This window comes from Oncorhynchus clarkii, chromosome 23 (assembly GCF_045791955.1).
Source record: "Oncorhynchus clarkii lewisi isolate Uvic-CL-2024 chromosome 23, UVic_Ocla_1.0, whole genome shotgun sequence".
Taxonomy (NCBI): Eukaryota; Metazoa; Chordata; class Actinopteri; order Salmoniformes; family Salmonidae; genus Oncorhynchus; species Oncorhynchus clarkii.
In genome coordinates, this window is record NC_092169.1 from 45,202,486 (window position 1) to 45,227,786 (window position 25,301).

The window sequence follows — 25,301 nt, forward strand, 5'->3', positions numbered from 1 at the left end:
CAGAACCTTTTACAACATAACATGAACAACACAACCTGTTACAACACCACACATCATACAACACAACATGATATGATACACCATGACAGAACACAGCATGATATGACACCATGACACAACACGACACAACACATGATACAACATGATACAACACAACATGAAACAAGACAACATGATACAACACAACATGATACAAGACAACATGACACAGAAAAACATGATACAACACAACATGATACAAGACAACTTGATACAACACACCAGGACACAAAACAACATGATACAGCACACCATGATACAATACAACGCACCATGTTACAGCACAACATGATACAACACAACATGATACAAGACAACATGACACAGAAAAAGCATCACATGATACAACACAACATGACACATAAAAACATGATACAAGACAACATGATACAAGACAGCATGATACAACACAACATGATACAAGACAACATGACACAGAAAAACATGATACAACACAACATGATACAAGACAACATGATACAAGACAACATGTTACAGTACAACATGATACAGCACAACATGATACAGAAAAACATGATACAACACAACATGACACAGAAAAACATGATACAACACAACATGATACAAGACAACATGACACAGAAAAACATGATACAAGACAACATGATACAAGACAACATGATACAAGACAACATGATACAGCACAACATGGCGGCAGCGTAGCCTAGTGGTTAGAGCGTTGGACTAGTAACCGGAAGGTTGCGAGTTCAAACCCCCGAGCTGACAAGGTACAAATCTGTCGTTCTGCCCCTGAACAGGCAGTTAACCCACTGTTCCCAGGCCGTCATTGAAAATAAGAATGTGTTCTTAACTGACTTGCCTGGTTAAATAAAGGTAAAATAAATAAAACAACATGACACAAAAAAACATGATACAACACAACACACCATGTTACAGCACAACATGATACAACATGATACAACACAACCCAACATGATACAACACAACAAGATACAACACAACAAGATTTTCCTACCTCATGATGCCATCAATTTTGTGAAGTGCACCAGTCCCTCCTGCAGCAAAGCACCCCCACAACATGATGCTGCCACCTCCGTGCTTCACAGTTGCAAGCCTCCCCCTTTTTCCTCCAAACATAACAATGGTCATTATGGCCAAACAGTTCTATTTTTGTTTCATCAGACCAGAGAACATTTCTCCAAAAAGTATGATCTTTGTCCCCATGTGCAGTTGCAAACCGTAGTCTGTTTTGTTTATTGCAGTTTTGGAGCAGTGGCTTCTTCCTTGCTGAGCGGTCTTTCAGGTTATGTCGGTATAGGACTCATTTTACTGTGGATATAGATAATTTTGTACCTGTGTCCTCCAGCATCTTCACAGGGTCCTTTGCTGTTGTTCTGGGATTGATTTGCACTTTTCGCACCAAAGTACATTAACTTCTTGGCGCACGCATCCCGTTAACGGGATAATTTTCGTCAACATCCGCTGAATTGTAGAGCGCCAAATTCAAATTAAATTACTAAAAATATTTAATTTTCACGAAATCACAAGTGCAATATAGCAAAACACAGTTTAGCTTGTTGTTAATCCACGTCAGATTTCAAAAAAGCTTTACAGCAAAAGCTATCCAAGCGTTTGTTAGGACATCTCTCTCAGCAGACAAAACATTACAAACAGCTAGCAGCAAAGTAGATTGGACACGAAAGTTAGAAAAGCAATATGATCTTCGGATGTTTGCACTCACGAGACTCCCAGTTACACAATAAATGTTCCTTTTGTTCCATAAAGATAATTTTTATATCCAAAATACCTCCTTAGTTGGCGCGTTTTGTTCAGAAATCCACAGGCTCAAGTGGTCACGACAGGGCAGACAAAAATTCCAAATAGTGTCCGTAAAGTTCGTAGAAACATGTCAACATGTTTTTTATAATCAATCATCCGGTTGTTTTTACAATAAATAATCGATAATATTTCAACCGGACCGTAGCCTTTTCAATAGGAGAGAGATAGAAAATGTCTGCTCCAAGCTGTTGTGCATGCAAAACTCTGCTGGCACCCAGCCATCCACTGACGCCATGTGATCCTTCTCACTCATTTTTCAGAATAAAAGCCTGAAACTATGTCTAAAGACTGTTCACACCATGTGGAAGCCATAGATAAAGGAATCTGGTTGAAATCCCTTTAAATGGAAGGAAGGCATGCAATGGAACCGAGAGGTTTCAGGAAAAACAGCACTTCCTGGTTGGATTTTCCTCAGGTTTTTGCCTGCAATATCAGTTCTGTTATACTCACAGACAATATTTTGACAGTTTTGGAAACGTTAGAGTGTTTTCTATCCTAATTTGACAATTATATGCATATTCTAGATTCTGGGCCTGAGAAATTTCATCCAAACATCAAAATACTGGCCCCTACACTCAGAGGTTAATCTCTAGGAGACAGAACACATCTCCTTCCTGAGCAGTATGATGGCTAAGTGGCCCCATGGTGTCTATTCTTGCGTACTATTGTTTGTACAGGTGAACGTGGTACCTTCAGGCGTTTGGAAATTGCTCCCAAGGATGAACCAGACTTGTAGAGATTTACAATTTTTTTCCCGAGGTCTTGGCTGATTTCTTTTAATTTTCCCATGATGTCAAGCAAAGAGGCACTGAGTTTGAAGGTAGGCCTTGAAATACATCCACAGGTACACCTCCAATTGACTCAAATGATGTCAATTAGCCTATCAGAAGCTTCTAAAGCCATGACATCATTTTCTAGAATTTTCCAAGATGTTTAGTGGCACAGTCAACTTAGTGTATGTAAACTTCTGACCCACTGGAATTGTGATGCAGTGAATTATAAGTGAAATAATCTGCCTGTAAACAATTGTTTGAAAAATGACTTGTGTCATGCACAAAGTAGACGTCCTAACCGACTTGCCAAAACTATAGTTTGTTAACAAGAAATTTGTGGAGTGGTTGAAAACGAGTTTTAATGACTCCAACATAAGTGTATGTAAACTTCTGACTTCAACTGTATATGGGTCTATGTGTGTGCCTGCGTCTGTACGTGTGTGCGTGTGTGTATGTGTGTGTCTATGTGTGTGTGTGTGTGTGTGTGTGTGTGTGTGTGTGTGTGTGTGTCTCCGCGCATGCATGTGTGTGTGTGTGTGTATGTGTGTCTCCGCGCATGCATGTGTTTGATCGAGAAAGTCTCAGACAGAGATGTTTCTAGAAAGTGGGGCAGATACATGTTGAGTTAGGTCCATCCAGACAGGAGGGCTCCTTAGGAAGTAGAGTGGCTGCTGCATTGCCAAGTGTGGAGTAGAGAATGGGTGTGGTGTAGCTGCATATATCATGGAATATCTTTAGGGCTTGATTCAATCCGTATCGTGGAAGATCCGCGGTATTGCACGAGTGAAATTTAAAGGGAATTCTCCCACGTTCACGGAAACTGTATTGACTGTAAATGCTGCATATGTCATCTCATTTGGGACGTTACCTTTCAATTTTAATCTCACTACAGCGTGGATCTTTAGTGCTACAGGTTGAATCTAGGCCTTAGACATAGGTTTCAAAGCAACAGCAATGGTAGTAAAACTAATTGTTAAACCTATTGTTTATATGTCAACCCTTAAAATAGTGTCACAGTACAACTTAAATAGAATATATTAATGTACTTTCCGTGCTCCTTGATGTCAACTCTGAATCTAACTAAATTACACTTTCCAAGCCAACTTAAGTAGTTGATTACTCACTGGTCAGGTTTCTGCCAGGCCCTGGCTCTGTATAACAAAGAGTATATTTATTTTCAAGGAACTGAGTTGCCTGTGTGTGGCAATACTGACAGTGCTTCAGTCCTTAACTCTGAGCCACTAGAAACCCTGACTTCACAGACACTCTTGGAGACACTAATCAAGTAGTCCCCCTTCGACCTCCTCAATCCTCAGTTTGTCCCTGTCTACATATGAGCCTATAGTTAAGCAGCAGGTCATTAATACATCAGCACATCACCAATAGGAGTTAGAAGGTACCATGCTAAAAGAAAGAAACAGCCGTTTCTAAAGAACAAGCAGTTCAGAGTGCAGCAAGATACTTCTCTCTGGCACTCTGCAGTTTTACTGCTGAAATCAGCAGGGCTGCAAGGAAAGGAACAAGGAGGCTGTTTTTCCAAACAGGGATCCTGTTTTCTAGGGTTTGTCTCTCTGATGACCTGGGGGAAAGAGAGGAGAAGACTGGGTACTTTGTTTAGTATGAGTCTGCCAACGGAAAATACGGAAAATACGCCAGGAGGTCCGGGCCATGTGCCTGTTTTTACTGGCCTCAGTCTTTTTGGTGTCACATGGGTGTCTCAGGAATGTACGGGTTTAAGAGCCGTTGTATGGATTCCCAACGCAAGGGTATCATACTCAAACCAGGACAGTCAAATCTGTACCACTCCCAACTAGGCCTCTTCTAGTTAGTAACAGTCAAACCAGGACCACTCCCAACTAGGCCTCTTCTAGTTAGTAACAGTCAAACCAGGACCACTCCCAACTAGGCCTCATCTAGTTAGTAACATTCAAACCTGGACCACTCCCAACTAGGACACTTCTAGTTAATAACACTCAAACCAGGACCACTCCCAACTAGGCCTCTTCTAGTTAATAACAGTCAAACGACCACTCCCAACTAGGCCTCTTCTAGTTAATAACAGTCAAATCTGGACCACTTCCAACTAGGCCTCATCTAGTTAATAACAGTCAAACCAGGACCACTCCCAACTAGGCCTCATCTAGTTAATAACAGTCAAATCTGGACCACTCCCAACTAGGCCTCATCTAGTTAATAACAGTCAAACCAGGACCACTCCCAACTAGGACACTTCTAGTTAGTAACAGTCAAATCTGGACCACTCCCAACTAGGCCTCATCTAGTTAATAACAGTCAAACCAGGACCACTCCCAACTAGGCCTCATCTAGTTAATAACAGTCAAATCTGGACCACTCCCAACTAGGACACTTCTAGTTAATAACAGTCAAACGACCACTCCCAACTAGGCCTCTTCTAGTTAATAACAGTCAAATCTGGACCACTCCCAACTAGGCCTCATCTAGTTAATAACAGTCAAACCAGGACCACTCCCAACTAGGCCTCATCTAGTTAATAACAGTCAAATCTGGACCACTCCCAACTAGGCCTCATCTAGTTAATAACAGTCAAATCTGGACCACTCCCAACTAGGCCACAGTCAAATCAAAGGGCCATGTTTGTGTTTGAAATTATTTATTCCATGAAGGCATTCATCTGTCATGCTGTTTCTATAATAGGCTATGCTATCTACAGTAGACTTATGTTAGTGTAAACACTGTTTTATATTTGACACTTATATATGACAAGTCATGTTCACAGAGAGAGAACATACAAGATTTCAGTAGCTCTCTGTGTGGATGTCGTAGCTCTCTGTGTGGATGTCGTAGTTTTCTGTGTGGATGACGTAGCTCTCTGTGTGGATTCCGTAGCTCTCTGTGTGGATGTCATAGCTCTGTGTGGATGTCGTAGCTCTCTGTGTGGATGCTGTAGCTCTCTGTGTGGATGCTGTAGCTCTCTGTGTGGATGTTGTAGCTCTCTTTGTGATGCTGTAGCTCTCTGTATGGATGTCGTAGCTCTCTGTGTGGATGCTGTAGCTCTCTGTGTGGATGCCGTAGTTCTCTGTGTGGATGCTATAGCTCTCTGTGGATGTCGTAGCTCTATATGCGGATGCTGTAGTTCGCTGTCTGGATGCCGTAGCTCTCTGTGTGGATGCTGAAGCTCTCTGTGTGGATGCCGTAGCTCTCTGTGTGAATGCCGTAGCTCTCTGTGTGGATGCCGTAGCTCTCTGTGTGGGATGCCGAAGCTCTCTGTGTGGATGCCGTAGCTCTCTGTGTGGATGTCGAAACTCTCTGTGTGGATGCCGTAGCTCTCTGTGTGGATGCCGAAGCTCTCTGTGTGGATGCCGTAGCTCTCTGTGTGGATGCCGTAGCTCTCTGTGTGGATGCCGAAGCTCTCTGTGGATGCCGAAGCTCTCTGTGTGGATGCCGAAGCTCTCTGTGTGGATGCCGTAGCTCTCTGTGTGGATGCCGAAGCTCTCTGTGTGGATGCCGTAGCTCTGTGTGGAAGCCATGGCTCTCTGTGTGGATGCCGTAGCTCTCTGTGTGGATGCTATAGCTCTCTGTGGATGTCGTAGCTCTATATGCGGATGCTGTAGTTCGCTGTCTGGATGCCGTAGCTCTCTGTGTGGATGCCGAAGCTCTCTGTGTGGATGCCGTAGCTCTCTGTGTGAATGCCGTAGCTCTCTGTGTGGATGCCGTAGCTCTCTGTGTGGATGCCAAAGCTCTCTGTGTGGATGCCGAAGCTCTCTGTGTGGATGCCGAAGCTCTCTGTGTGGATGCCGTAGCTCTGTGTGGAAGCCATGGCTCTCTGTGTGGATGCCGTAGCTCTCTGTGTGGATGCTATAGCTCTCTGTGGATGTCGTAGCTCTATATGCGGATGCTGTAGTTCGCTGTCTGGATGCCGTAGCTCTCTGTGTGGATGCCGAAGCTCTCTGTGTGGATGCCGTAGCTCTCTGTGTGAATGCCGTAGCTCTCTGTGTGGATGCCGTAGCTCTCTGTGTGGATGCCAAAGCTCTCTGTGTGGATGCCGTAGCTCTCTGTGTGGATGCCGTAGCTCTCTGTGTGGATGCCGAAGCTCTCTGTGTGGATGTCGAAGCTCTCTGTGTGGATGCCGTAGCTCTGTGTGGATGCCATAGCTCTGTGTGGATGCCGTAGCTCTCTGTGTGGATGCCGTAGCTCTCTGTACTATCTCTCTTCCTCCCTCTATTTTCCCTACATGTTGTATCTTTCTTGGTGTGTGTGTTTGTGCTTCCATCTTTGTCTGTGAGAGAATTAAACAGGGCCTAACTGCTTTATGAATGGAAATATAATCTGACTTCAAAGCAGAATTGTGTAAACAATACATGTGATTCCTCCTCCAAACACTGACATTGTCACAATGTTGATGTTTAAACTTTCATGCACACACTGTTATCATCATGTCAAAAACATTTCAAGTTCATCATTGATGTCAAGTTACCATTCAACAATATGTAACTCCATTACTGACTGTGACTGTTGGGTTTGTGTTTACAGTCGCGGAGTGTTGACAAGCAGCATGCGGTCATCAACTATGAGGTGACCAGCGATGAGCACAAAGTCAAGGACCTGGGCAGCCTGAACGGGGTGAGTAAAAGGGGAGGAGAAGACATGTAAAAGGGTCAGAGGTTGTGCTTCATCTTTAGGCCAATCAAATTTGCTCCAGCTTTGACTTGAGAGGAATTGACAGGGCTGAGATAATTACCCCTTTATTCCACACCATTATCTTTTCACGGCAGAGAAAAACCATGTTGAAGTGCTCTTCCTGCCACATGGTGTGTGTGAGTCATGTGTTAGTTGTCCTAGTTCTGCTGATGGCTGTGTAACTTACTCAATGTTTAGGCTAACCCACTAGCTTGGAACAACTGTGAAGCATTCTCCCAGGCAGGAAGCTGGAGTCATAAGCTCTTCCTCCTGAGTCATGCTTCAGGATTCCTAGCCTGTCGTTCGAGGGCCCATGGCGACAGGAAGTAGCGCTATATCCCATACTGGGCCAATCAGAGCCTGACTGCTGAATGTCCTGCACATCTTACTCATCTTTATGATGGATCTACATCCCATACTGGGCCAATCAGAGCTTGACTACTGAATGCCCTGCACATCTTACTCATCTTGACCAAGATGGCGTAGCAGTAGGACGTGTAAATAGCCATAATTAGCCAGTCTTTTTCGTATATATCTTAATCTCACTTTCTGTCAACAAACAAAATATACTTTCCTGCGACCCACCTAACCCAATGGTGTACGGAGCTGCTATTTTTATTCCTTATAACTAGAACTTCCATCAGGAGCTAGCCAGCTAACTAGTTACTAGTCTTTGTGAGCCACGGCTAGTGGTCTTCACCTTTTTCTCGGTCACCAAGCCAGCCTTAGCTCGGACAACACCTGCCATTCTTTACAGTGCGATATCAACACAGAGCATATCGGACTGCCTCTCTCTACCACATCGCCGGATTCCTGCCACTCTGGATCATTACACCAGATCATCGCAGCTAGCTAGCTGCAAACGAGTGGCTACTGTTAGCTAACGCCTCTGTCCAGAAGCAAGCACCAGCTAGCCTTGAGATAGCCTCGAGCTAGGCCCATATACCAGCTAATTCTAGGGCTACAATACCTCCTTTGCCAATTGGCCTGGACCCTTTATTGTCGACACGGATCCATCACGACTGGACTGCCGAGGTGATCGTCCGATGTGGTCTCAACAGGCTATTATGTTATGTTGCCGAAGAACCATCTACTAGCCCCGGCCCGCTAGCTTTTCTGAAGACTGTGTCCCCTGCTCGCCTAGCGTAGTAGTGACTACCGAATAGCATCCTAACTCACCTATTGCTGCTCTTTTGACCCCATGATCACTCGGCTACACAGCTGATGCCCCCTGGACTGTTTCAATAACACGGTACCTCATTTACCTTTCAGCCCCAGTCTCGAACTCAGGTCCTGTATGTACCTACCTACCTGACCCGCTCTGCCCATTCATCGCCATTTACCCGTTGTTGTCTTAGGTCTCCTGATCAACACCTGTGATTGCTTTATTCCTCTCTCTTATGTCAATATGCCTTGTCTGCTGCTGTCTTGGCCAGTTCTTATTGGTTTATTTCACTGTAGAGCCCTCAGTCCCTCTCAAAATGCCTTAGATAGCTCCTTTGTCCCACGCCACACACATGCAGAGACCTCACCTGGCTTAACTGGTGCCTCCAGAGACAAAACCTCTCTCATTGTCACTTAACGCCTGGGTTTATTTACACTGTACTCACATCCTACCGTATCGTTGTCTGCACATTATGCCCTGAATCTATTCTACCACGCCCAGAATTCTGCTCCTTTTATTCCCTCTCCCCAACGCTCTAGATGACAAGTTCTTATATCCTTTAGCCATACCCTTATCCTACTCCTCTTCTGTTCCTCTGTTGATGTAGAGGTTAATCCAGGCCCTTTAGCCCCCAGTTCCACTCCTATTCCCCAATTGCTATCATTTGTGGACTTGGTTTCATGCATGTTAACATCAGAAGCCTCCTCCATAAGTTTTTTTTATTCACTGCTTTAGCACACATTCCGCCAAGCCTGATGTCCTAACCATGTCTGAATCCTGGCTTAGGAAGGCCACAAAAACTTCTGAAATTTCCATCCCCAACTGCAACATTTTCCATCAAGACAGAACTGCCAACTGGGGTGGAGTTGCAATCTACTGCAGAGACAGCTTGCAAAGTTATGTCATGCTTTCCAGGTCTGTGCCCAAACAGTTCAAGCTTCTACTTTAAAAATCCACCTTTCCAGAAATAAGTCTCTCACTGTTGCCGCTTGTTATAGACCCCCTCAGCCCCCAGCGGTGTCCTGGACACCATATGTGAATTAATTGCCCCCCATTTATCTTCAGAGTTTGTGATCTAAACTGGCACATGCTTAACATCCCAGCCGTCCTACAATCTAAGCTAGATGTCCTCAATCTCACACAAATTGAGAAGGAACCTACCAGGTACAACCCTAAATCCTTAAACACGTACACCCTCATATATATCATGCTGACCAACCTGCCCTCTAAATACACCTCTGCTGTCTTCAACCAGGATCTCAGCGATCACTGCCTCATTGCCTGCGTCTGTAATGGGTCCACGGTCAAAGGACCACCCCTCATCACTGTCAAACGCTCCCTAAAACACCTGACTACCCCTACCCCGGTCAACAGCTCCGCACCCCCCACAGAAACTTGTCCAATCTTCTCCCATTTCCAGATAGCTGGTGTTCTGAAATAGCTTCAAAATCTGGACCCCTACAATCTTACATTTACAGTGCCTTGCGAAAGTATTCGGCCCCCTTGAACTTTGCGACCTTTTGCCACATTTCAGGCTTCAAACATAAAGATATAAAACTGTATTTTTTTGTGAAGAATCAACAACAAGTGGGACACAATCATGAAGTGGAACGACATTTATTGGATATTTCAAACTTTTTTAACAAATCAAAAACTGAAAAATTGGGCGTGCAAAATTATTCAGCCCCTTTACTTTCAGTGCAGCAAACTCTCTCCAGAGGTTCAGTGAGAATCTCTGAATGATCCAATGTTGACCTAAATGACTAATGATGATAAATACAATCCACCTGTGTGTAATCAAGTCTCCGTATAAATGCACCTGCACTGTGATAGTCTCAGAGGTCCGTTAAAAGCGCAGAGAGCATCATGAAGAACAAGGAACACACCAGGCAGGTCCGAGATACTGTTGTGAAGAAGTTTAAAGCCGGATTTGGATACAAAAAGATTTCCCAAGCTTTAAACATCCCAAGGAGCACTGTGCAAGCGATAATATTGAAATGGAAGGAGTATCAGACCACTGCAAATCTACCAAGACCTGGCCGTCCCTCTAAACTTTCAGCTCATACAAGGAGAAGACTGATCAGAGATGCAGCCAAGAGGCCCATGATCACTCTGGATGAACTGCAGAGATCTACAGCTGAGGTGGGAGACTCTGTCCATAGGACAACAATCAGTCGTATATTGCACAAATCTGGCCTTTATGGAAGAGTGGCAAGAAGAAAGCCATTTCTTAAAGATATCCATAAAAAGTGTTGTTTAAAGTTTGCCACAAGCCACCTGGGAGACACACCAAACATGTGGAAGAAGGTGCTCTGGTCAGATGAAACCAAAATTGAACTTTTTGGCAACAATGCAAAACGTTATGTTTGACGTAAAAGCAACACAGCTGAACACACCATCCCCACTGTCAAACATGGTGGTGGCAGCATCATGGTTTGGGCCTGCTTTTCTTCAGCAGGGACAGGGAATATGGTTAAAATTGATGGGAAGATGGATGGAGCCAAATACAGGACCATTCTGGAAGAAAACCTGATGGAGTCTGCAAAAGACCTGAGACTGGGACGGAGATTTGTCTTCCAACAAGACAATGATCCAAAACATAAAGCAAAATCTACAATGGAATGGTTCAAAAATAAACATATCCAGGTGTTAGAATGGCCAAGTCAAAGTCCAGACCTGATTCCAATCGAGAATCTGTGGAAAGAACTGAAAACTGCTGTTCACAAATGCTCTCCATCCAACCTCACTGAGCTCGAGCTGTTTTGCAAGGAGGAATGGGAAAAAATGTCAGTCTCTCGATATGCAAAACTGATAGAGACATACCCCAAGCGACTTACAGCTGTAATCGCAGCAAAAGGTGGCGCTACAAAGTATTAACTTAAGGGGGCTGAATAATTTTGCACGCCCAATTTTTCAGTTTTTGATTTGTTAAAAAAGTTTGAAATATCCAATAAATGTCGTTCCACTTCATGATTGTGTCCCACTTGTTGTTGATTCTTCACAAAAAAATACAGTTTTATATCTTTATGTTTGAAGCCTGAAATGTGGCAAAAGCTCGCAAAGTTCAAGGGGGCCGAATACTTTCGCAAGGCACTGTATTTAACTAGGCAAGTCAGTTAAGAACAAATTCTTATTTTCAATGTCAGCCTAGGCACAGTGGGTTAACTGTCTTGTTCAGGAGCAGAACAACACATTTTTACCTTTTCAGCTCAGGGATTTGATCTTGCAACCTTTTCTTGTAACCCCTATTACTAGCCTGTTCAACCTCTCGTTCGTATCGTCTGAGATCCCTGATGGTTGGAAAAATGCCGCGGCCATCCCCCTCTTCAAACGGGGAGACACTCTAGACCCATACTGTTACAGACCTATATCTATCCTACCCTGCCTTTCTAAAGTCTTCGAAAGCCAAGTTAACAAACAAATCACCGACCATTTCAACTCCTATCGTACCTTCTCCGCTGTGCAATCTGATTTCCAAGCTGGGCATAGGTGCACCTCAGCCACGCTCAAGGTCCTAAGCGATATCATAACCGCCATCGATAAAGGACAGCCGTCTTCAGCCAAGGTTTTTGACTCTGTCATTCACTGCATTCTTATCGGCAGACTCAACAGCCTTGTTTTCTGAAATGACTGCCTCGCCTGCTACACCAACTACTTCTCAGATAGAGTTCAGTGTGTCAAATCAGAGGGCCTGTTGTCCGGACAGTCTCTATGGGGGTGCCACAGGGTTAAATTCTCGGGCCGACTCTTTTCTCTGTATACATCAATGATGTTGCTCTTGCTGCTGGTGATTCTCAGATCCACTTATACTCAGACGACACCATTCTGTATACTTCTGGCCCTTCTTTGGACACGGTGTTAACTAACCTCCAGACGAGCTTCAATGCCATACAACACTCCTTCCGTGGCCTCCAACTGCTCTTAAATGCAAGTAAAACTAAATGCATGCTCTTCAAACAATCGCTGCCCGCACCTGCCCTCCCGACTAGCATCACTACTCTGGACGGTTCTGACTTAGAATGTGTGGACAACTACAAATACCTGGGTGTCTGGTTGGACTGTAAACTCTCTTTCCAGACTCTCATTAACCATCTCCAATCCAAAATGAAATCTAGATTTGGCTTCCTATTTCGCAACAAGGCATCCTTCACTCATGCTGCCAAACTTTTCCTCTTAAAGCTGACTATCCTACCGATCCTTGACTTCGGCGATGTCATTTACAAAATAGCTTCCAACACTCTACTCAGCAAATTGGATGTAGTCTATCACAGTGCCATCAGTTTTGTCACCAAAGCCCCATATACTTGTAACGATCGTCGTAGGTGGAAGAAGGAGAGGACCAAGGTGCAGCGTGGTAAGTGTTCATGTTGTAAATTTAATCAAAACTAAACACTAAACAAAATAACCACGACGAATAACGAGAACGAAACAGTTCTGTCAGGTGAATACACACAAAACAGAAATCAACTACCCACAACTCAAGGGCGAAACCAGGCTGCCTAAGTATGGTTCTCAATCAGAGACAACGATTGACAGCTGCCTCTGATTGGGAACCATACCAGGCCAAACACATAGAAATACAAACATAGAACAAAACATAGAATACCCACCCACATCACTCCCTGACCAAACTAAAAATAGAAACATACAAAGCAATCTACGGTCAGGGCATGACAATACTACCCATCACTGCGACCTGGATGCTCTCGTTGTTTGGCCCTCGCTTCATATTCGTCGTCAAACCCACTGGCTCCAGGTCATTTATATGTCTTTGCGAGGTAAAGCCCCACCTTATCTCAGCTCACTGGTCACCATAGCAGCTCCCACCCGTAGCATGCGCTCCAGCAGGTATTTTACACTGGTCATCCCCAAAGCCAGCTCGTGGTTTGGCTGCCTTTCCTTACAGTTCTGGGCTGCCAATGACTGGAACGAATGGCAAAAATCACTGAAGCTGGAGTCTTATATCGCCCTCACTAACTTTAAGCATCAGCTGTCTGAGCATCACCGATCACTGCACCTGTACACAGCCCATCTGTAAATATCCCACCCAACTACCTCATCCCTATGTTGTTATTTTTGATATGTTTTGCTCCTTTGCATCCCAGTATCTCTTCTCGCGCATTCATCTTCTGCACATCTATCGCTCCAGTGTTTAATTGCTAAATTGTAATTATTTCGCCAATTCGGCCTTTTTATTGCCTTCCCTCCCTTATCTTACTACATTTGCACACACTGTATATAGATGTTTATATTGTGTTATTGACTTTATATTTGTTTATTCCATGTGTAACTCTGTGTTGTTGTTTGTGTCACACTGCTTTGCTTTATCTTGGCCAGGTCACAGTTGTAAATGATAACTTGTTCTCAACTGGCCTACCTGGTTAAATAAAGGTGAAATAAAAAAATACAAAATAAATCTTAGAATGGATCTACATCACATTCTGGGCCAATCAGGAAGTGACTACTGAATGCCCTGCACATCTTACTCATCTTTAGGATGGATCTACATCACATGCTGGGCCAATCAGAGCCTGACTAATGAATGCCCTGCACATCTTACTCATCTTGAGGATACATTTTGAATCATAAGAGAAGTCAACAGTGTATGTTCAATCTATTTGTCCAGGACTCTGTTTTGATAAATCCTGATAGCAACCACAGCTAGCCTACAGTCATAACTGTATCTTCTAATTAGACACTGCAACCACCTCTCAGCTAACACTTATATTACCCAATGTAACCGTTCTTCTATTTTAGATTGACTTTAAACTGGACTTGTAACTATAAAAAAAGTTTGATTTTTATTTCTATGCTCTCCATGAAGGACCCAGGTAGATCAAAGTACCTCTTGTCCCTTTCATCAAGTTCTGTCACACTATTTAGAGGTCAGACAGAGACCGGCACAGAGTCAGGAAACTTAATCGCTGGCAGTGATGATTGAAAATGCTTGGTCAGTGAGGCCAGAGCTGCCAATGTTATCCTGGCCCCGCTCTGCACCCCATCATCTGACATACCATCCATAAACAGACCCCATCAGCTGATTCAATGTCTCTGGCTGCAGTGTGGGAAATGTTTCACATCACCTGATTATTTAAGGTGCTGTCTTTCCTTTTATAATGGCACTATGGCTGGTTCTTATGGGGGGTTGGAGAGACCTGCAAGAAAGACAGAAATCACATTTACTTAAGATTTTTACAGTACCGGTGTAATACAACCCTAATCCAATTTCTCGCCATCACCTGTTGCCTGCAGGTTTGTGGTGATTTGTAACTGAGAATGAAAGGCAATGTATTCTGGTTTAAATGTAGCCTGAAATGACGTTTGCAGGGAACCGTTTCCTTAAATTCATTATGTAACTCAAGTCTGAGCCACAAGGGTTTTAAGCAATGAGAACTGGGCTGGCACGCCTGGCACTGGAGAGAGGCGGAGGGCAGTGCATTTATAATGTGCTATTTATAACTTACAAACAGGTTTTCCCTCTTTTCTCTCCACACAGACATTTGTGAATGATGTCCGAATTCAGGAGCAGATGTATGTCACTTTAAAGATTGATGACAAGCTGAGGTTTGGATATGATATCCTTTCAATCATTCAGTCTTTAACATTTTAATGACACAAGATTACTGCAATTTAAATAACCTTACATGAGGCATCTGTTCACTTCATTGCTCTCGTCCACTGATCATTTGTCAAGCTGTATAATCTGCAAATGTCAAACTGTCATCCGCTGTGGCTTCAGCCTGGCTGTTGTGTGTATAATGAAGTGGCTGTGAGGATTGATGCAAACAGTGTGAAAGTGTATTCCCTTAACCTGTTCCACATATCAACCTGTTCACGGTGGTGCGAGAGGAGATGACTGTCCCAGATGAGGCTCTTCAGGTAGGACACTACACAGTACATACAACCCTTTACATCTTGTGCTGGGATAGAATGTACACTACCAAACTTTTTTTTCAAAAGTTTGGGGTCACTTAGAAATGTCCTTGTTTTTGAAAGAAAAGCATTTTTTTGTCCATTAAAAAAACATCAAATTGATCAGAAATACAGTGTAGACATTGTTAATGTTGTAACTGACTATTGTTGCTGGAAACAACTGATTTTTTATGTAATATCTACATAGGCGTACAGAGGCCCATTATCAGCAACCATCACTCCTGTGTTCCAATAGCACGTTGTGTTAACTAATCCAAGTTTATCATTTAAAAGGCTAATTGATCATTAGAAAATCCTTTTGCAATTATGTTAGCACAGCTGAAAACTGTTGTGCAGATTAAAGAAGCAATTCAACTGGCCTTCTTTAGACTAGTTTAGTATCTGCAGCATCAGAATTCGTTGGTTCGATTACAGGCTCAAAATGGCCAGAAGCAAATACCTTTCTTCTGAAACTCGTCAGTCTATTCTTGTTCTGAGAAATGAAGGCTATTCCATGCGAGAAATTACCATGAAACTGAAGATCTCGTCCAAAACTGTGTACTACTCCCTTCACAGAACAGTGCAAACTGGCGCTAACCAGAATAGAAAGAGGAGAGGGAGGCCTCGGTGCACAACTGAGCACGAGGACAAGTACATTAGAGTATCTAGTTTGAGAAACAGACACCTCACAAGTCCTCAACTATTAGCTTCATTAAAAAGTACCCACAAAACACCCGTCTCAACGTCAACCGTGAAGAGGCGACTCCGGGATGCTGGCCTTCTAGGCAGAGTTGCAATGAAAAGCCATATCTCAGACTGGCCAATAAAAAGAAAAGTTGAAGCTGGGCAAAAGAACACAACAACTGGGCAGAGGAAGATTGGAAACAAGTGTTATGGACAGACTAATATAAGTTTGAGGTGTTCGGGTCACAAAGAAGAACTTTTGTGAAAAGCAGAAAAATTATACGATTCTGGAAGAGTGCTTGATGCCATCTGTCAGGCATGGTGGAGGCAAGATGATGGTCTGGGGGTGCTTTGGTGGTGGTAAAGTGGGAGATTTGTACAGGGTAAAAGGGATCTTGAAGAACGCCATGCCATACCCTGTGGACGGCGCTTTATTGGAACACAACTCCAAACTATGCAAAAACTATTTAGGGAAGAAGCAGTCAGCTGGTATTCTGTCTATAATAGAGTGGCCAGCACAGTCACCGGATCTCAACCCTATTGAGCTGTTGTGGGAGCACGTTGACCCATATGGTACGTAAGATGTGACCATCAAGCCAATCCAACTTGTTGGAGGTGCTTCAGGAAGCATGGGATGAGATCTCTTCAGATTACCTCAACAAATTGACAACTAGAATACCAAAGGTCTGCAAGGCTGTAATTGCTGCAAATGGAGGATTCTTTGGCGAAAGCAAAGTTTGAAGGACACAATTATTATTTCAATTAAAAATCATTATTTATAACCTTGTCAATGTCTTTATTATAATTTCTATTCATTTAGCATCTCCTTTCATGTATGTTTTCATGGAAAACAAGGACATTTCTAAGTGACTCCAAACTTTTGAACGGTAGTGTATGTAACATTTTCCCACTTTGTAACACATCAGAATGTGGAATAAGTCAAGGGGTGTGAATACTGTTGGAAGGCGCTGTATATCAGAATATCTATGTTGTACTCAATATCAGGGCTATCTGGGGTGCTAATTTTTGCTAAATATGAAATAACAACAGTTATACCATAGTATAACACAGTGTCTGTAAGTACAGGGTCTTCAGAAAGGATTCACACCCCTCGATTATTTCAAAATGTTGTTGTGTTACAGCCTGAATTTAAAATGGATTAAATTTAGATTTTTGGTCACTGGCGTATAGACAATACCCTACAATGCCAAAGTGGAAGTGAAATTATGTCTTTTGACATTTTTACCAATTAATAAAAAATAAAAAGCAAAAGGTCTTGCGTCAATAAGTATTCAACCCCTTTGTTATGGCAAGCCTAAATAAGTTCAGGAGTAAAAATGTGTTTAACAAGTCACACATTCTGTGTGCAATAATAGTGTTTAACATGATTTTTGAATGACTACCTCATCTCTGTACCCCAGGTAGATTTTCCAATGTCTCACAAACAAGGTGACCTATTGATGGGTAAAACTTTATTAATTACATGGTGAAGTTATTAATTACACTTTGGATGGTGTATCAATATACCCAGTCAGTACAAAGATACAGGCGTTCTTGCTAACTCAGTTAGCCGGAGAGAAAGCAAACTGCTCAGGGATTAAACCATGTGAACAATGGTGACTTTAAAACAGCTACAGAGTTTAATGGCTGTGATAGGAGAAAACGGAAAATATTCCATAACTGCATCCTGTTTGCAACAAGGCACTAAAGTAATACTGCACAGAATGTGGCAAAGCAATTCACTTTTTGTCCTGAATGCAAAATATTATATTTGGGGCAAATCCATTACAGCATATTACTGAGTACCACTCTTCAAAGCATCGAGTGGCTGCATCATGTTAAGTGTATGCTTGTAATCCTTAAGGACGGGAGTTTTTCAGGATAAAAAAACAAACGGAATGGAGCTAAGCACAGGCAAAATCCTAGAGGAAAACCTGGTTCAGTCTGCTTTCCACCAGACACTGGGAGATGAATTCACCCTTCAGCAGAACAATAACCTTAAACACAAGGCCAAAACTAAACTGGAGTTGCTTACCAAGAAGACAGTGAATGTTTTTAAATGGCCGAGTTACAGTTTTGACTTAAATCTATTTGAAAATCTATGGCAATACTTGAAAATGGTTGTCTAGCAATGACCAACAACCAATTTCACAGAACTTGAAGAATTTTTAAATAATAATGGGCAAATGTTGCATAATCCAGGTGTGGAAAGCTCTTAGAGATTTAAAGCTCACAGCTGTAATCACTGCCAAAGGTGCTTCTGCAAAGTATTGACTCAGGGGTGTGAATACTTATGTAAATTAGATATTTCATTTTCAATACATTTGCCCCCCCCCAAAAAAATCTAAAAACATATTTTCACTTTGTCATTATGGGGTATTGTGTGTAGATGGGTGAGAAAAATGTTCAATTTTGAATACAGGCTGTAACACAAAAAAATGTGGAATAAGTCAAGGGGTATGCATACTTTCTGAAGGCACTGTAGGTTCATAAGATTTTATCTTGCCCCATGCAAATATAACTTTAAGCTGTGTGTGTCAGCATTAGATAAAAAATGATATTTTTGGCTCTGACGGTGTTTCACTTTCTTTCTCCATCGCTCCATCCCTTCCTCCCTCCATCAGCATGAGAAGTTCACCAGCCAGCTCCAGCTGACTAAGAAGCACTTCAACGGTGAGCCCACCAAGTCACCTGCCAAGTCCCCCGCTAAGACCCCCAGACCAGCCGAGACCAAGGCAGCCGAGGGGACCACCATGGAGCCATCGGCCAAACCTGCTGATTCACACCAGGGAGATGACAAGATGGCAGGTGAGAGCAGGAAGCACAAATAAGAGATTACATGTATGTTGTACCCAGTCATTTCAGGGAAATAATTCAGTTTTGATTTTCAATCATGACACAGTATTTGGAAATAAGCAATATCTGCATCCAAGTTGTGACTAGATTCATAATTCCATTTTATAACGATAGCATTTTAGAATCCGTATTCTTAATAAGTAAGCAATGAATGTCCTGATCCTGCCATAGATTAGACAGTGATACACTTGTATGGACCACCAGTCATCTAAAAGACTAATAAACCTTTCACTGCCTGTCTCTTATGGGGGCTTGTCTGTTTATCTATTCACTATAATAAAAGAGCGAGGGTTTAGGACAGGTGTTTAAATAACACATTGTCACTAAAAACATCACACTAATCTGAGCTACTGTCCTGTACCACTTGGGTGTCTTATCTGATGAGCCAGCCCAGCATGCTCCTGGTCCCACTATCAGTAGCCACTGGGCAAAGTCGTCAATTAAAGTCTATTTCACGTTGGTTCAACGTAATTTCAACAAGTGTCTGCCCAGTGGGAAAGAGCTATATTTATCTACAGGATACAGCAGAGTGGTTGCAGCTGCTCCTGTCTCTCCCTGTGCAGCTGACAGGGAGAATGTCTCCTACACTTGCATCGTTTCCGCACTATCGTCAAGTCACTCAGCTGGAGGGAGAGTTTATGCTGGTGTTGGTGTGGATAGCGGTTTAGTATCTCTTACAGTAGATGGTACAGCTGTGGGAGTTGAATAGCTACTGTATTACAGATGGCACAAGACTTTAACAGGGCTTTTGGATTGTGACATACAGTACATGGTTCATTGTCATTACATTAGGAATCACAGAGTGTTCTTTTGCTATGCGTTGGGGTGGCAGGTAGCCTAGCGGTTAAGAGTGTTGGGACAATTTTTAACAATCTGGTACTGCTGAGTACAGCGTGGGTGGGCAGTGCCTTAGAGATTTTTGCATTTTTTAACACTTGAAACTGCCATTTCCTGCAATCTGGAGGAAAATAATTGCTTAAATTATAACAAATAAAGTGGTGCAGCCAGTCTACAAGGTGGCGCAGTGCCCTCTTACATTCTTTGGGGAAAACCCTAGTCTATAATTCGAATCCCTGAGCTGACTAGGTGAAAAATCGGTCGATGTGCCCTTGAGGAAAACACTTAACCCTAATTTCTCTAGTAAGTCTCTCTGGATAAAAGCATCTGCTACATGACTAACATTTAAGGGAAAAGGTTTGGTCCCTATGGACGGAGTAGTTTTTCTGATAAATGAGAGGATGCCCTTCATTTTTTACTTTAGCCATGGCCATCGTCCCTAGACCAGGGATCACCAACTAGATTCAGCCACGGGCTGATTTTATTGAGCAGATGATAAGGGGTCTGGAAAATTACAGAACATTTGAAGACTGCAATTTGACTGCAAGAAGCCAAAACAGATATAATATTTTACAAACATATACAGTTGGTCAGAGGTTTACATATACATTTAAACTCAGTTTTTCACAATTCCTGACATTTAATCTTAGTAAAAATTCCCTGTTTTAGGTCAGTTAGGATCACGACGATACTTTAAGAATGTGAAATGTCAAAATAATTGTATAGAGAATGATTTATTTCAGCTTTTATTTCTTTCATCACATTCCTAGTGGGTCAGAAGTTTACATACACTCAATTAGTATTTGGTAGCATTGCCTTTAAATTATTTAACTTGAGTCAAACGTTTTGGGTAGCCTTCCACAAGATTCGCACAATAAGTTGGGTGAATTTTGGCCCATTCCTCCTGACAGAGCTGGTGTAATTGAATCAGGTTTGTAGGCCTCCTTGCTCACACACGCTTTTTCAGTTCTGCCCACACATTTTCAATGGATTGAGGTCAGGGCTTTGTGATGACCACTCCAATACCTTGACTTTGTTGTCCTTAAGCCATTTTGCCACAACTTTGGAAGTATGCTTGGGGTCATTGTCCATTTGGAAGACCCATTTGCGATCAAACTTTAACTTCCTGACTGATGTCTTGAGATGTTGCTTCAATATATCCACATCATTTTCCCTGCCTCATGATGCCATCTATTTTGTGAAGTGCACCAGTCCCTCCTGAAGCAAAGCAACCCCACAACATGATGCTGCCACCCCCGTGCTTCACGGTTGGGATGGAGTTCTTCGGCTTGCAAGCCTCCCCCTTTTTCCTCCAAACATAACGATGGTCATTATGGCCAAACAGTTCTATTTTTGTTTAATCAGACCAGAGGGCATTTCTCCAAAAAGTACAATCTTTGTCCCCATGTGCAGTTTCAAACCGTAGTCTGGCTTGTTTTATGGCGGTTTTGGAGCAGTGGCTTCTTCCTTGCTGAGCGGCCTTTTAGGTTATGTCGATATAGGACTCGTTTTATTGTGGATATAGATCATTTTGTACCCGTTTCCTCCAGCATCTTCACAGGGTCCTTTGCTGTTGTTCTGGGATTGATTTGAACTTTTCGTACCAAAGTACGTTCATCTCTAGGAGACCGAACGCGCCACCTTCCTGAGCGGTATGACGGCTGCGTGTTCCCATGGTGTTTACACTTGCGTACTATTGTTTGTACAGATGAACATGGTACCTTCAGGCATTTGGAAATTGCTCCTAAGGATGAACCAGACAAGTGGAGGTCTACAATTTATTTTCTGAGGTCTTGGCTGATTTCTTTTGATTTTCCCATGATGTCAAGTAAAGAGGCACTTTGTTTGAAGGTAGGCCTTGAAATACATCCACAGGTACACCTCCAATTGACTCAAATTATGTCAATTAGCCTACCAGAAGCTTCTAAAGCCATTACATAATTTTCTCTAATTTTCCAAGTTGTATAAAGGCACAGTCAACTTAGTGTATGAAATCTTCTGACCCACTGGAATTGTGATACAGTGAATTATAAGTGAAATAATCCATCTGTAAACAATTGTTGGAAAAATGACTTGTGTCATGCGCAAAGTAGTGCGCAATGTCCTAACCGACTTGCCAAAATCAGAGTTTGTTAACAAGAAATTTGTGGAGTGGTTGAAAAACAAGTTTTAATGACTCCAACCTAAGTGTATGTAAACTTCCGACTTCAACTGTAGCTTACATTTATATAGATAATGTGTTTCTTTATTATGCATGGGAATAGTTTGGAACAGATTTCCAAAATTAAAATAACTTGGGAGCTGATTTTCAGTAGTTTATGTCTAACATTGAATATTATTTCTAAAAATAATATAGTACCAGTCAAAAGTTTGGACACACCTACTCATGCCAGGGTTTTTCTTTATTTTTTCTCTTTTCTAAATTGTAGAATAATGTTGAAGACATCTAAATTATAAAATGAGACATGTGGAATCATGTAGTAATCATGTAGTAATCAAAAAAGTGTTAAACAAATCAAACAAATCAAACAAATCAAACAAATCAAAATATAGTTTATATTTGAAATTCTTCAGTGTAGCCACTCCTTGGCTTGGTATTCTCTCAACCAGTTTCATGACGTAGTCACCAGAAATGCGTTTCAATTAACAGGTGTGCCTTGTTTAAAGTTAATTTGTGGAATTATTTTTCTTCGTAATGCGTTTGAGCCAAACAGTTGTGTTGTGACAAGGTAACCAATAGAGAATAACAATAAAAAATACCCAAAGAGAAATGACAGTCCATCATTACTTTAAGACTTGAAGGTCAGTCAATCTGGAAAATTACAAAAACTTTGAAAGTGAAGTTGCAAAAACCATCATGCGCTATGATGAAACTGGGTCTGATTAGGACCACCACAGGAAAGGGAGACCCATAGTTACCTCTGATGCACAGTATAAGTTAATTGTAGTTAACTGCACATCAGATTACAGCCCAAATAAATGCTTCACAGAGTTCAAGTAACAGACACATCTCAACATCAACTGTTCAGAGGATAGTGCGTGATCCAGGCCTTTATGGTCGAATTGCTGCAAAGAAACCACTACTAATGGACACCAATAATAAGAAGAAACTTGCTTGTGCCAAGAAACACGAGTAATGGACATGAGACTGGTGGAAATCTGGCGCTGGAGAGGAAGGCAGATGTTTAACCGATTGTGTTTTTTTTTCCTTTAACGAGTCTAACAAGCCCGACGCAAACGATATACTGCTTTCTCGGGAACAGGCCCTGATCCCCGTGATTTGCGTGAAGAGGAGGCAGAGAAAATGGAGCCAAGGGGCTTTCTGAGAATTCGTAGGTGATCGAATAAACCTCCACTTACTTCCATTCTGTTTGCAAACGTGAATTCTTTGGAGAATAAAATAGATTACCTATGCGGAAGATTAAATTATCTGTATTCTACCATAAGTAAACAAGAAAACGCTCACCCAGAGGCAGCGCTCCTAGTAGCCGGGGACTTTAAACTTAAATCTGTTTTACCAAATTTCTATCAGCATGTTAAATGTATAACCAGAGGGAAATCAACTATGGACCACCTTTACTCCACACACAGAGACGCATACAAAGCCATACATACCATGCCCTCCATTTTGCAAATCTGGCCATAATTGTATCCTCCCGATTCCTGCTTACAAGCAAAAACTAAAGCAGGAAGCACCAGTGACTAGATCAATAAAAAAGTTGTCAGATAAAGCAGATGCTAAGCTACAGGACTGTTTTCCTAGCACAGACTGGAATATGTTCCGGGATTCCTCCGATAGCATTGAGGAGTACACCACATCAGTCACTGACTTCATCATTAAGTGCATCGATAGCGTCGTCCCCACAGAGACCGTACGTACATAGCCCAACATCCGTACTGAGATAAAAGCTAGGGCTGCCACTTTCAAGGAGCAGGACTCTAACCCGGAAGCTTAGAAGAAATCCCGCTATGCCCTCCTGTAAACCATCAAACAGGCAAAGCGTAAATACAGGACAAAGATCAAATTGTACTACACTGGTTCTGACACTCGTCGGATGTGGCAGGGCTTGCAAACCATTACAGACTACAAAAGGGAGCACAGCCGAGAGCTGCCGAGTGACACGAGCCTACCAGACGAGCTAAACGTCTATGCTCGCTTCGAGGCAAATAACACTTAAACATACACGAGAGCCCTAGCTGTTCCGGAAGATTGTGTGATCAAGCACTCCGCAGCCGATGTGAGTAAGACCTTTCAACAGGTCAACATTCACAAGGCCGCGGGGCCAGACGAATTACCAGGATGTGTAGTCCGAGCATGCGCTGACCAACTGGCAAGTGTCTGTAGCCATGAAGTGCTTTGAATGGCTGGTTCAAATCAACACCATTATCCCAGAAACCCTAGACCCACTCCAATTTGCATACCGCCCAAACAGATTCACAGATGATGCCATCTCTATTGCACTCCACACTGCCCTTTCCTACCTGGACAAAAGGAACACCTATGTGAGAATTCTATTGATTGACTACAACTCAGCGTTCAACACCATAGTGCCCTCAAAGCTCATTAATAAGCTAAGAACCCTGGGACTAAACACCTCCCTTTGCAACTGGATCCTGGATTTCCTGACGAGCTGTCTCCAGGTGGTAAGGGTAGGTAACAACAGATCTGCCACGCTGACCCTCAACACAGGAGCCCCTCAGGGGTGCGTGCTCACTCCCCTCCTGTACTCCCTGTTCACTCATGACTGCACGGTCAGGCACGACTCCAACACCATCATTAAGTTTGCAGATGACACAACAGTGGTAGGCCTGATCAACGACAATGATGAGAGCCTGTAGGGAGGAGGTCAGAGACCTGGCTGTGTGGTGCCAGGACAACAATCTCTCCCTCAACGTGATCAAGACAAAGGAGATGATTGTGGACTACAGGAAAAAGAGGACCGAGCACGCCCTCATTCTCATCGACGGGGCTGCAGTGGAGCAGGTTGAGAGCTTCAAGTTCCTTGGTGTCCACATCAACAACAAACTAACATGGTCCAAGACAGTCGTAAAGAGGGCACGACAAAAACCTATTCCTCCTCAGGAGACTGAAAAGATTTGGCATGGGTCCTCAGATCTTCAATAAGTTCTACAGCTGCACCACTAGTTTCATCACTGCCTGGTTTGGCAATTGCTCCGCCTCTGAACGCAAGGCACTACAGATGGTAGTGTGAATGGGGGTGTAAGAGGAAGGCCCTAAAAGTTGTCAAAGACCACCCAAGTCATAGACTGTTCTCTCTGCTATCCCACGGCAAGCGGTACCTGAGTGCCAAGAGGTCCAAGAGGCTTCTAAACAGCTTCTACCCCCAAGCCATAATCAAATCAAATCAAATTGATTTATATAGCCCTTCGTACATCAGCTGATATCTCAAAGTGCTGTACAGAAGCCCAGCCTAAAACCCCAAACAGCAAGCAATGCAGGTGTTGAAGCACATTGGCTTGGAAAAACTCCCTAAAAAGGCCAAAACCTAGGAAGAAACCTAGAGAGGAACCAGGCTATGAGGGGTGGCCAGTCA

At 42.8% G+C, this 25,301-nt stretch overlaps 1 protein-coding gene across 2 annotated transcripts in view; it reads left to right on the forward strand.

The window, feature by feature from the left end:
• Window positions 1-25,301, forward strand: part of LOC139381672 (centrosomal protein of 170 kDa-like) — a 101,130-nt gene that overhangs the window by 24,319 nt on the left and 51,510 nt on the right. For both annotated transcript variants that reach the window (XM_071125356.1, XM_071125357.1), the window contains exons 3-6: window positions 7,146-7,235; window positions 14,954-15,032; window positions 15,278-15,336; window positions 18,678-18,861. In XM_071125356.1, the coding sequence (XP_070981457.1) occupies window positions 7,146-7,235; window positions 14,954-15,032; window positions 15,278-15,336; window positions 18,678-18,861 (412 nt within the window). The remainder of the gene's footprint in view (window positions 1-7,145; window positions 7,236-14,953; window positions 15,033-15,277; window positions 15,337-18,677; window positions 18,862-25,301) is intronic.